The 12,852-nt window shown below is 55.6% G+C and overlaps 1 protein-coding gene across 19 annotated transcripts in view; it reads right to left on the bottom strand.

Annotated features, from left to right (window-relative positions):
- MYO9B (myosin IXB) overlaps nt 1–12,852 on the bottom strand; it is a 108,281-nt gene that overhangs the window by 8,661 nt on the left and 86,768 nt on the right. For 18 of the 19 annotated variants that reach the window (XM_044948278.2, XM_044948282.2, XM_044948279.2 and 15 more), the window contains 11 exons: nt 12,455–12,565; nt 10,448–10,570; nt 9,201–9,350; nt 8,951–9,117; nt 6,999–7,904; nt 5,432–5,504; nt 5,137–5,255; nt 2,611–2,744; nt 2,160–2,350; nt 302–400; nt 16–189 (listed from right to left, as the gene is read on the bottom strand). In XM_044948278.2, the coding sequence (XP_044804213.1) occupies nt 16–189; nt 302–400; nt 2,160–2,350; nt 2,611–2,744; nt 5,137–5,255; nt 5,432–5,504; nt 6,999–7,904; nt 8,951–9,117; nt 9,201–9,350; nt 10,448–10,570; nt 12,455–12,565 (2,247 nt within the window). The remainder of the gene's footprint in view (nt 1–15; nt 190–301; nt 401–2,159; nt 2,351–2,610; nt 2,745–5,136; nt 5,256–5,431; nt 5,505–6,998; nt 7,905–8,950; nt 9,118–9,200; nt 9,351–10,447; nt 10,571–12,454; nt 12,566–12,852) is intronic. The other variant, XM_044948281.2, reaches the window with a different exon arrangement.

The following is a 12,852-nucleotide window of genomic DNA, read 5'->3' as shown; positions in this document are numbered from 1 at the left end:
AGCGGCCGCACCGACCTTGGGAGGCTCGAAGTCGTTCTTGGTGTGCCCACGGGTGAACTCATCCAGCAGCGACTGGAAGAGGTTGAGGACCAGGTTGGTGTCCTTCTCGCCACGCTCAGCTGCCAGGTTGCTCACGACGATCTGGTAGTTCTCCATGAGGTCCTTGTAGCCCACGTGGATCTTCCCGTTCTGTGGGAACGCAGGCTGTGACCCTCCCGTAGGACGGACTGATGGCGGGGCCCAGGCTGGGGAGGGGTGGGGGCTGCCTCGGGGCCCCTCCCCGGGGCTGGGCTGCACGTACAGGCACGGAGTACATGGTCTTGAGGTTGCTCCGGAACTTCTCGGTGGCTTCGATGAATAAGCTTTCAATGGGAGTCTTCTGGGAACGCAGGTCATTCACCTGGAGAGGGAGGGAGAGACCCGCTGACCCCGCGTTGCCTGGAGCCAGGCATCTGGGTGGTCACTGCTCTGCCCTGTCCCAGGTCCTTCCCTGGCTCCCCTGGGAACCATTTGGGCCCTCCTGTCAACCCTGCTCTCTCTGGGATCACTTACTGTGGGTGTCGAGCAGCAATCCTGGCCTCTCCCGCTAGGTGCTGGGAACACTTCCCAGTTGTGAGAACCAAAACCATCTGCAGATGTTACCAAGTGTCCCCTAGGGGCAGACTCAGCCCTGGCTGAGAAACCCTGGTTTAACGGGGCCCTTCCTGCTGCCCGGCACAGGCGCTTACTCCTGGCCACAGCCCAGGACTGGGGCTGCCTCACATAGCCTGATCATCTTAACCCTTTATTGTTCCTATCAGCCTGATGGCACCCTCTGAAGCTCTCAAATGCTGCTCTGTTGGCTGTGGGGCTGCCTGAAACTGAGGTGTGAATACACCTGATTTCTTTACCGTTATTGCACACATGTGACTAAGTCAAGTCAGCTGCAACCCCATGGACTGTAGCCCACCAGGCTCCTCTGTCCATGGGATTCTCCAAGCAAGAATACTGGAGTGGGTTGCCATGCCCTCTTCCAAGGGATCTTCCTGACTCAAGGATGCAGCCCCAGCACTGGCAGGTGGGTTCTTTGCCATTAGTGCCATCTGGGAAGCCCCTCTAGTACACAGTAAGTGCTCAATCATTGCCTTGCACTGAATGCATTTTGTAAAAAAAAATTTTTTTTTAAATTAATTAATTTGCCTGTGCTGGGTCTTGGGAGCTTCCTAGGTGGCTCAGTGGTAAAGAAGCCGCCTACAATTTAGGAGATGTAAGAGAATTGGCTTGGATCCCTGAGTTGGGAAGATCCCCGGGAAAAGGAAATGGCTACCCACTCTTGCCTGGAAAATTCGTCCACGGGGTTGCACAGTGTCAGACACAACCGAGCATGCACGCAAGCTGGGTTTTAGTTGTGGCGTGTGGGATCTAGCTCCCTGGCCAGGGATCGCACCTGGGCCCCCTGCATAGGGAGCTCAGTGTCTTAATTGCTGGACCACCAGGGAGGTCCCCAAAAGTGTTCTAGATAAAGTCATTTGTGCACGATCAACTGCAGCTGCGTGGTAGGGCGAGGAACAGCGTGGCTGCACTTGTGTGTCTGCTGCTCTGTTTAGAAGGCCGTTCTGGAGGCCAGTGCTTCCTCACGTGGAGAAAGCAGGACACTGCCCCAAGGGGCGCTGTGAGACAGCAAACCGAGTGTCTTCCGTCGGCAGATCGCATCGTCCTGGCGGGAGCCGCAGAGTAAAACCATCTGCCGGGCGCCCAGCCCGTGTGTGCACACGCCTGTGTACGCGCGGCCACTTCAGTGGGTGAAGTGTGGGGCTGGGCCCCAGAATCAGATGCTTTGGGTTGACACGGCTCCTCACACTCTGTGCAGTCCTTGTAGTAAGGCACACATCTGCCGGCGTGTCAGTATGTGTACAGAACAGGACGACTGCAGACTACAAGTCCTCTCACGGGAATCCTAGCTGGGTTTTGTAGAACACCAGCAGATGCCAAACACAGACAGAAGCATGTGATCTCCAGAACCTTCTGTGTGTGGGAACCACGGACCTGGCCTTTCTGTCCCCACACGATAAGGGCTTTGGTGTGAAAACTACCAAGGGGCAGTGGCCCTGGGTGTTCTGGGGCTGCTCTGCGTGGGACCCCTGCCCCGAGCGTTCCCGGCCCAGGGCCCCACCGCCCACCTTGTTGAGTAGGAATTCATCCAGGTACTTGAGCTCATTGGCGTTGGTGATCTTGCGGAACACGGACTCGCGCCATTTCTCCGACACCGTGATTTTACCAATCTTGAGGTTTCGGTTCTTCTTCCCTTTGCCTCCTGGCTCCTTGGGGTGCTTCTCACCTGTGGCATGACGGTGCTGGTGGCTGGAGGGGACTGGAGGGGTGGGGAAGGGGGCAGGAGAGGCTGGTAAGTGTGGTGGGTTTCTGGGGAGGACGCGGCCACCAGCATGGGGAACCAGGGCCCCACGCCCCGCACACTGAGTTCTGTGGCCAGAAAGTGCCTCTGGGGATGGGGACCAGCCTGAAACTGTGTGACCAGGGCTCAGCCCACAGCTGACTCAGGTCCCCGCCTGGGACGATCCTCAGTGGACCCAGGGGCTCTGCTCTCCATCTCTGAATCTGGGAATCACCAACCTTCTAGATTCTTCTTTGTGGTGGCAGCTTCCAGGATGGCTTGCCCGAGTATGGCGCTCTCTGTCTCTTCTCCACCCTCGGCGCTGAATTTCTTATCCTTGTTCTTGTGAAGGAAAAGTCTCTTAAACGTGGATCTATAGGAGAAAATAGGGGGCTCTACTTAAGTCCCAGGAAATGAAGGCAGATTTGAGGCCAAAGGAAGGGTCAACCTGCTGTTAATGAGAAATAGCCCTTTCATTGGTCACCACTGGCAGGGGATCCCATTAAAAATAAAGTTGGTTTGTGTGAACTGACAGGGGAGTCAGGTGGAAGAGTGAGATACCGAGCAGACGTCACAGTGTGACCCCATTTTCACGTGTAAAGAAAACTGAGGACTTTCCTGGCGGGCCAGTGGCTAAGAATCTGCCTTTAAGTTCAGGGGATCTGGGTTCTGTCCCTGGTTGGGGAACCAAGATCCTTCATGCCTCAGGGCAGCTGAGCCCACACGCCGCAGCTACTGAGCCCTCATGCTCTGCAGCCCTTGAGCCACAACTAGGGAAGGTCATGTGCCACAGCAAAGGGCCTGCACAGCAGAAGAGAGAGAGAAAAAAATCCCCCTCTCCTCCCTCCCCCAAGATATTTTTATAGGCACGAGGTTTCTGTGGGGGGACTCAAAGAATAAACCCAAAATCATATACTGTGGGTGCTGGATGTGTGATGGGGTGAATGATGACCACCCACCAAAGATTTGTTCATGTGCTAACCCTCAGGGCCTGTGAGCATGACCTTATCTGGGAAAAGGGTCTTTACAGATATGACCACATGCTATGGACTGAAGGTGTCCTCCTAAATCTGTATACTGAAGCCTAACTCCCAGTGTGATGGTGTTAGGGATGCTGTGATGGTGTTAGGGATGCTGTGATTGTTTGGGAGGTAATTAGGTCATGAGGGTGGCGCCCTCATGAATGGGATTAGTGCCCTTTTAAGAGACTCCCAGAGCTCCCTTGCCACTTCCTCCGTGTGAGGACGCTGTGAGAAGGCCTCTATGAACCAGATACCAAATCTGTTGGCACCTTGACCTTGGACTTCCAGCCTCCAGCTCAGTCTGTAGTGTTTTGTTACAGCAGCCTGCGTGGACTAAAACACTAAACAAAGGATCTTAAGATTCCGAGTCATCCTGGATTACCCATATGGGCTCTAAAGCCAGTGACAAATTGTCTTCATAAGAGACAGAAAGTGACTTCCTGGGTGGTTCAGTGGTAAAGAATCTGCCTTCCAATGCAGGGGACGCAGGTTCAATCCCTGGTTGGGGAACTAAGACCTCACATGCCTCATGGCAACTAAGCCCATGCACCGCAACTACTGAGCCTGCGCAGAGCAACCGAGACCCAGCGCAGCCAGAAAAAAAAAGAGGAGAAACGGGAGAGGAGAAGAGTGTCACGTGAAGACGGAGGCTGAGACTGGGGGAGGGGGTGCAGCCACAAGCCAAGGAGCGCCTGCAGCCCCCAGAAGCTGGAAGAGGCAAGGAGGGGTCCCTCCTTGAGATACTTTGGAGGGACACCCGGCCCTGCCCGCGTCCCGATTTCACACTTCTGGCCTCCAGAAAAATGAGAGAGTATGTTCCTGTTGTTTGAAGCATCCCTGTTTCTGGTACTTTGTTTTGGCGGTGGGGGTCTCCCCAGAGTGGGGGGCTCTCTCTTCCCACTGCAGTCCACTCATTATCCTCAGGCTCGCATTCAGTGTTTAGATCAAAGCTCCCCAGTCCCAGGGCCCAACGTCTCTGTTCTGGGAACCACCTACATCTCTGTGGCAGGGACTTCTTGGGGATAAAGCTGTGACCCAGATTTTGTGATTCAAAGACCTGGAGGGTTCCCTGACATGGGGATGGGGGTCCTGGGAGCTAGTGATGATTCTGTTCATGCGTGCTGACTCGCTTTGGTCGTGTCTGACTCTGCAACCCTACGGACTGGAGCCCACCAGGTTCCTCTGTGCATGGGATTCTTGAGGTAAGAATATTGGAATGGGTTGCCACGCCCTCCTCCACGGGATCTTCCCGACCCAGGGATTGAGCCTGAGTCTCTTATGTCTCCTGCATTAGCAGGTGGGTTCTTTACCACTGGTGCAACCTGGGAAGCCCGGTAATGATTCCACAAATGGCCAAAGGGACACTGCCTGCGGCCTCAGGGGAGGTGACCCACACTGTCTCCAGGCTTCAGTGGGAATCATTTCACCCTGATGCAGCAATAACCTGTGCTCCATGTGGGTTTCTCTTCGTGGAACTGCCAAGTAAATGCCCCCCCACTGAGCTTCCTGAGTGTAACTGGCTTATGGGAATTCCCTGGCAGTCCAGTGGTGAGGACTCGGCACCTTCACTGCTGAGGGGTCCGAGTCAATCCCTGGTCAGTGCACTAAGAGCCTGCAAACCGAGTGCCCAAAAAAAGCAGCAGCAGCAGGAGTGGGATTGGCTTAGGAGACTAGACTGCTCTGAGACTGAAGGCCCTGGACACGCTGGGTGTACCCAAGCCCACCCCCAAACCCTACACCTACTTAGACTCGGCGGAGCCTGGGGACAGGCTGGCGTCTGTCCCTGAGGCTGCGTCGGCCGACTTCTTTTTCTGGATGGCCAGCTTCTTCGTGCTGGGCTCCCCATCTGTTTCTGCAGAAGGCTGTAGGGGAGTGGGGCTGGGTGAGCAGAGGCAGGCAGCCTCGCTAGAGGGAAAGCAGGGATTCCCCCGGTGCCGTCGTGCCTTCTATCCACCGTTTGCTTCTGGTGGTGCCAGGGCAGCTGAGATAGAAGTGGGCTCGGACCCTCAGGGGTGGGAACTGCCGCCTGAAACTTTACCTGAGTCTTGGTCTGGGATGGGGACAGGAGGAGCTTGGAGATGTCACTCGTGGAAAAGGAAACGCGCCTCTCCCTGTGAGATCACAGAAATGTGGCTTTTACTGACAAGGGTGAGCAGGAGACATTTGGGGTTGTCAGGACTGGGGCAGGGGTGGTGCTACTGCATCTGGTGGGTGGAAACCGGGGATGCTGCTCTGTACCTCAAGGGGTTCAGGACGGCCCCCACCACAGAGATGGAGCCAGCCCCAGAGGCTTGTCACCCCGGGGCCAAGAAAGCCTGTCCTAGCGGAAAGTCTGTGTCTTCCTCCACCTCTTCTTTCCTTTGGAGAAGCCAGCCTCTGTGACAAGGGGCTGGGTCTTGGAGTCACTGATATTTAGCTTACTAGGGGTCCAGGGTCTACAGGTTTTCCAGTAGTCACGTGTGGATGTGAAAGTTGGACCATAAAGAAGGCTGAGCACTGAAGAATGGATGCTTTTGAACTATGGTGTTCAAGAAGACTCCTGAGAGTCCCTTGGACTGCAAGGAGATTGAACCAGTTAATCTTAAAGGAAATCAACCTTGGATATTCACAGGAAGGACTGATACTGAAGCTCCAATACTTTGGCCACGTGACGTGAAGAGCCAAAGCATTGGAAAAGACCCTGAAGCTGGGAAAGACTAAGGGCAGGAGGAGAAGGGGGCGACAGAGGATGAGATGGTTGGATAGCATCACTGACTCAATGGACATGAGTTTGAGCAAACTGTGGGAGATGGTGAAGGACAGGGAAGCCTGACGAAGTGCAGTCCATGGGGTCGTGAAGAACTGGCCACAACTTAGCAAATGAACAAGGAGAAGGGGTCCACGTGTGTTGGGAGCTGCTCTTTCAACCTCTAGGTGTATGTGTGCAATCACCCCGACCCGTTGATGAGGAAACAGGTCCAGGCAGGCTGGAGAGGGGGGAACCTCAAGCCGAGGGGCCACCCCCCACAAGGCTGGAGAGGGGGGAACCTCAAGCCGAGGGGCCACCCCCCACAAGGCTGGAGAGGGGGGAACCTCAAGCCGAGGGGCCACCCCCCACAAGGCTGGAGAGGGGGGCAACCTCAAGCCGAGGGGCCACCCCCCACAAGGCTGGAGAGGGGGGAACCTCAAGCCGAGGGGCCACCCCCCACAAGGCTGGAGAGGGGGGAACCTCAAGCCGAGGGGCCACCCCCCACAAGGCTGGAGAGGGGGGAACCTCAACCCGAGGGGCCACCCCCCACAAGGCTGGAGAGGGGGGAACCTCAACCCGAGGGGCCACCCCCCACAAGGCTGGAGAGGGGAGAACCTCAACCCGAGGGGCCACGCCCCCACCAGGCTGCAGGCTTTCTGTGTGAATAGGGATCATTTGGGCAGGTCCTTCGTCTTTCCCAACCTTCCCTCCAGTCCCCTGCTTCTCTGGGGCTGCTGCCCGCCTGGTGTCAGCTCTCGGGCCCTGAACCGCACGTGTTTCTGAGATGCATGATGTGATGCTGTGCACGGCTGTGCAGCCACCCCTACTTCCCCGGCATCCCCAGCCCTCGCTCAGATAAAGGAGGGTGCAGGCTTACTCTGTGGGCGTGAGGGTGGCCCCCACGGCCCGGTGCCGGTCGCTGAGGTCCAGGGACTGACTCAGCATGGTGTTGCTGCCCGTGGTCATTAGTTTTTTGCCCCGCCACAGCTCCACAGCGTTGGCCAGCCGCTCAGTGTCAGGATCCCGGTACCGCTGAATCTGTGTGGAGCCTCCAGGACTGTCAGGCCTCTCCTGGGCCCTGGGGCCGATCCCCGGCTTGCTCTTGTCCTTGGGGGTCTCCGGGGTGGCACTGGGACCCAGCACGGTGACCCTGCTGTCCAGGGCCAGGCTGGTGGGTCGTTCCTCGTGGCTGGGCCTGGAGCTCCCGGCCTGGGCTGCTCCCGAGTCCAGGCTGCTCGGCGTGGCCTGTGGGGGCACCTGAGGCTGCTTCTTGGGAGCCACCATCTCCATCTCAGTCCTGGCATCCGAAGGGCTTTCATCTTCCCTGCCCTCCTTTCTGTCTTCCAGGAGGCTCTCCTCTGACCCTGGGACAGCCTTTCCAGAAAGTTCTCTGAGGGTGTGCTCATCCTTGCAGGACTGGATGTGCTTGTTCTGGAGCTTCACGTGCTCCAGCCCCCGCTGTCGCCGTGACTCACGTTTCTCTCGGCTGCGGGGCACTTTCTCGCGACCTTCAGCCGCGTGTTTCTGGGTTGGGGGCGCCTTCTCCACGCTTGGGACCTCCTTCTCACGTTGGCAGCTCTCGGCTGGGGGAGCCCCATCGCTGAGCCACACCTCGGGCTCCAGATCCAAAGGCTCGCCCTCCGTGGAGGGTTCTAGGCCCTGCTCGGGTTCTGGCCCAGCTGCCTGGGCCAGCCCGGCCTCGGCGGTTTCCTTCTTCGCAGCTTGCTCGGCTTCCCTCTCCTTCTCTTCAGCTTTCTGCTTCTCCTCCACCATCCGGCTGAAGCTGGTGGGGTGGGGGAGGAAAGGAGGTGATTTCAGGAGCAAATCCACCCAGGGCATTGGGGAACCCTGTTCCACCTGCAGGTACAGGGTTGGGGGGCCAGGCTCCCCCTCTGCCAAGGGGTGAGACCCTGGCCCCCAGAGATGCTTCTGGAAAGGTGGACCCATCCTCAGCCAGGAAAGGGGGGAGGCAGGGAACAGCCTCATGTTGTCATGGGCACTGCTGCCTAATGGAAGACTTGGGGGCGGGCACAGAAGGGTCGGCGAGGCCTCCAGCACCCCTGTACTCAGGTCTGCTCAGCCCATTTGGTAGTGAGCGAGACCGAGCTGGTGTACTGACTACTGACTACTGACACTTTTTTCAGTGAAAAAAGTGAAAAGTGCTGGTTGCTCAGTTGGGTCCAACTCTATGGACTGTACCCCACGGACTGTAGCCCGCCAGGCTCCTCTGTCCATGGGATTCTCCAGGCAATCCCATGGAGTGGGTAGTCATTTCTTTCTCCAGGGTATCTTCCTGACCCAGGGATTGAACCTGGGTCTCCTGCATTGCAGGCGAATTCTTTACCATCTGAGCCATCAGGGTCAGGGGGACCTTTATTAGGTTTGTTGCAGGAGGGATCTGTTCAGAACTCCCTGAATTCCTCTGGGGTCCCTGGCCTGGTGGACTCCCTGTGAGTGGGGACAAGGGGGCCCCCCTGAGGGTTGGTCCTGGTGGCCTGAACCCTCTGAGTCCACGTGTTCTGCTCAGTGGCTAGGGGTGGGCAGGTGCAGTAGAAGGGTGGGGGGGTCCTCTGGCAGAGACTGAGTGCTACCAATGGTGATCTGGGGTTGCCATAGGTGCCACCTACCAGCCCTGGAGTGTCTCTCTAGGGCCCAGTGTGCCCAGACAGGCTAGACGCCTGCCAGCCCCTCCTCAGCCTCCCTGCATCCAGACAGGGACATCCTGACAGCTCCACCGGCCAGGTGATATCTCAGGTAGCACTTGAGTGTTGAGTGGGTGGAACGTTCTGGGGGGTTGGGTGGGGGGGTGCTTGGTCCCATTCTGCTCACCTCTTGCGCTGCAGGTGCCCCCGACAGAGGCTCTGGAGGCGGATGATGCTCTGTCTCTGGCGCTGGTAGGCAGCCCGCTGCCGGTAGCCCCTCCACGCGGCCTGGAGGAACACAGCCGCCTGCATCCTCTCTAGTGCCCGGCGGACGCGGTAGGACCGCCAGCAGGCCTGAGAGTGGAGGGGGCGTTCAGGGGCTGGGTGTGCGTGGCCCCAGCCAGCCTCGCCACCTGCCCCGTGGGCCCCCTTAGCACCTGGATCGTGATGGCCGCCTGCCGCATCTGCAGGAAGTGCCTGCGCTCCAGCACCATCCGGAACCAGCTCTGCAGCAGCAGGATCTTCCGCACGACCTCCTGGTGCAGTGTCTCCTGCAGGGCCTGCCGCTCGGTCTCCTTCAGGAAGACCTGGGGGCGGGCACAGGAAGGGTCGGCGAGGCCTCCAGCACCCCTGTACTCAGGTCTGCTCAGCCTACTTGGTAGTGAGCGAGACCGAGCTGGTGTACTGACTACTGACCTGAGCAAGAGGAGTTTCTTTTAAAAAAAAAAATACACGTTGAGATAGAATTCCCATAACATAAGATGAGCCGTTTAAAGTGAGTCATGGGCGGCGTTTGGTGCTTTCATGGTACTGTGCGGCTGTCACCTCTATGCAGCTGTGAAGCATGCCATCCATCCCAAGGGAAACTGTATCCATTAGCAGTCACTTCCTAATCCCCCTCCCTCAGCCCCTGGAAACCCCTAATCTGCTTTGTCTTATTTTTAAAATTTTTGGGGGGTCACATCACACAGCATGTTGAATCTTAGCCCCCGAACCAGGATTGAACCTGCATCCCTTGCATTGGAAGTGCAGAGTCTTAACCACTGGAGCACCAGGGAAGCCCCCGCTTTCCGTTTTTATTGATTTACCTGTTCTGGACGTTTCATATAAACTGCATCATACACTACAGGGCCTTTCGTGCCTGGCTTCTTCCACTCAGTGTTAACAGTTTCAAGGCTCACCACGTAAGTGTGTATGCGAGCTGAATAAGATTCCGCTACGTGAAAGGCCCGCGTTTTATTCATCCATCATCTGCTCATGGACAGAGGGGCTATTTCTACCCTTTGGCAATTCTGACTAGAACTGTGCTGCTATGAATGTACACGTACTAGGATTTGTTTGCACGTGTTTTCAGTTCTTTTGGGTTCATATCTAGGAGAGGAACTGCTGGGTCATCTGACTTGCTGGGGAGCTGTGAGACATCACAGAGGTTACTGACCAGTCCCTTGAACACCCTGTGCTACGGTACGATGGTTCCTAGCCTATAAATGAGAAACTGACGCCTGAGGCCCACACCTTAGGCCTGTCCCTCTGCCTTCCAGGAAGAAATAACGTGCTGCACCCCAAGAAATGTACTTCCTCAGAAGAGCCCTTATTTTCCACGGAGTGGCGTGGGCTGTGCGAGGACCCCGTGTGGAGTGGAAGGTATGGGTACAAGGGCCCTCCGAGGGCTGCGATCGCTGACCTTGGTCTTGCCGATCTGGTAGCTCCTCTTGTCTATGTCCATCTTCTCCAGCAGGGCAGAGATGACCTCCCTGCAGGGCTGGGCATTCTTCGGGAGAAGCACCTGGAACTGCTCCGTGAAATCCTGGGTGATTTTGGGTAAGAAAGGAGAATCTACATGAGGGTTTCTGCCACCAGAAAGAACAGGGCTCTAGCAACTCTCCGGTCAAGTAATTTCTAAAGCCAAAACTTGAATTGATGTGAATAGTGCTGACAAAACTGAGATCTGGGACTTTGTGAAATAGTCTGAAGCTTAGGAAAGGCTGTTGCAGACACAGAGCACTGGATCTTTCAGTCAGTGGGAGAGTGATCATCATCACGAGGACCTGCTGGCTGCTGGCGTTGTCAGGGGAGAGCCAGAAGATGAAGTTGACTCTGGGGGGCTCACAGTCTGTGATTCCTTAGAGGGCTGAACCATAGCAGGAGGTATGCCTTTTTCTCACTGCATGGCATGTGGGATCTAAGTTTCTCGACCAGGGACTGAATCTGCATTCCCTGCAGTAGAAGAGCAGCATCCTAACTACTGGACCACATGGAAAATTCCCAAGGTATGCCCCCTGACCTTTTTTTGGCCATGCTGTGCAGCATGTGAGATGCTATGTCCCCAGTCAGGGATCAAACCTGTGCCCCCTGCATTGGGAGCATGGAGTCTTAACCACTGGACCATCAGAGAAGTCCTGGTATGCCCTTTTTAAGTAAACAGTTATGCTGAATTTTTAATAGCCAATCATGAGTGAAACACACCAGCATTTTCTCCTTTTTTGGCAATTTGCCTTTCCTGTTTATGCAGATCAGAAAGATGATATTCCTGTTTCTGTGGATGAGAAGAGGCAGGCATGCCACAATGAAGCCATGTACGTGAGGCCATGCGGGTTAACCTGGAATGGGAACCACGGGCTTCCACCTCTAGGTTCAGGCCCAGTGCTCACTCAAGCACTGCACAGCTGCTGCCAGCTCCCTGCATACGCCAAGGGTTCTCCACCTGGGCTATGCTAACCCCTGGGGATGTTTGGTGTTAAATGGAGACATCTTGGGTTGTTAGAACTCAGGGGAATAGTGTTCCTGGCATCTTGTGGGTGGAGGCCAGGGATGCTATTCAATACGCAATGGTGCACAGGGTGGCCTTCACCATAGAGCATGACCCAGCCCCAACTGTCAATGGTGACACAGTTGAAAATCTGTTGAAATTTCGTCTTCACCAGTTTGGTGTTACTAGTGATTCTCTGGTTTCTAGAAAGCCCAGGGACCCTGAAGTCATTTCCTTGGGTCTCAGTTTCCATATTGGGAAAACTGGAACCAGGGCCCCCTTGCAGCTGGTTGGCAGAATAAAAGAGCTGGGTATAAAAGTGTCTATTACAAGCACAGAGACAAGTCAATATCTTGTAACAACCTGTAATGGAAAATAATCTGAAAAATAATACATGTGTGTACGTATAACTGAATCACCTTGCTGGGTACCTGAAACACTGTAAGTCAACTATACTTCAATAAAATATATATATTCAGAAAAAAATAAAGATTGGAGAAAGAAAAAAAAAGTGCCTATTACAGAAAATGCTCAATAAAGAGCCAAGTTACACAGGGATCTGCTTGTGTGATTCCCTCTTCCCTGTCTGGTTTAACAAGCCTCCTGTGAGGAACTAGGCCCACCCCCCCTACTTTGAGAAAGAACGATCTGGTACAAATACCAACAGCTATTGTTGTCAGTTGCTTAGTCGTGTCCGACTTTTTTGCAGACCCCCATGGACTTCAGCCCGCCAGGCTCATCTGTCCATGAGATTTCCCAGGCAAGAATACTGGAGTCGATTGCCATTTCCTTCTCCCGGTGATCTTCCCTACTCGGGGATCAGTATCAGGGTGGAGAAACCCTGATGGAAAGTAACCTGCCAGGCTCAGGCTCTGGAGGAGTGTTCTCTCTGGAGGTGGCCCGTGTCCCAGACAGCCGCACGCGCGCGTGAACGTGTCCCACCTGGAACGTGTACTTGGCGCTGTAGCCTGACCTGCGAATCCGCACCGTCTCCAGCATGCCGGTGTAGCGCAGCTGCTGCAGCACCAGCTCATCATCGAAACACAGCTCTTTCTGAAATGGGATCGAGCGATCAGGGAAGACGTATGCAGGGGGCTGGGGACAGGCAGCCCTGGGAGGAGGTGCTGATTCCCATGTGACTGCCATCCCTCTAGACTATAGATACGGATGCAGTCAGCACACATCCATGGGCTGGGGCTGGTCTGGGCATTGTCCCCAGCCCGGCAGCTGCAGGCACCTGGCTTTTTTCTTGCCCCAGTCATGCTTTTTGAAATAAAGAGGTGGGGCTGCTCAGCAGTGATACCTGAGGCATTCATCTCTTCTAGGAAACATGGCATCTG

Source organism: Bubalus bubalis, chromosome 9, assembly GCF_019923935.1.
Source record: "Bubalus bubalis isolate 160015118507 breed Murrah chromosome 9, NDDB_SH_1, whole genome shotgun sequence".
Lineage (NCBI taxonomy): Eukaryota > Metazoa > Chordata > Mammalia > Artiodactyla > Bovidae > Bubalus > Bubalus bubalis.
The sequence above is the reverse complement of the archived record's forward strand: the minus strand, read 5'-3'. Positions and strand labels throughout refer to the sequence as shown.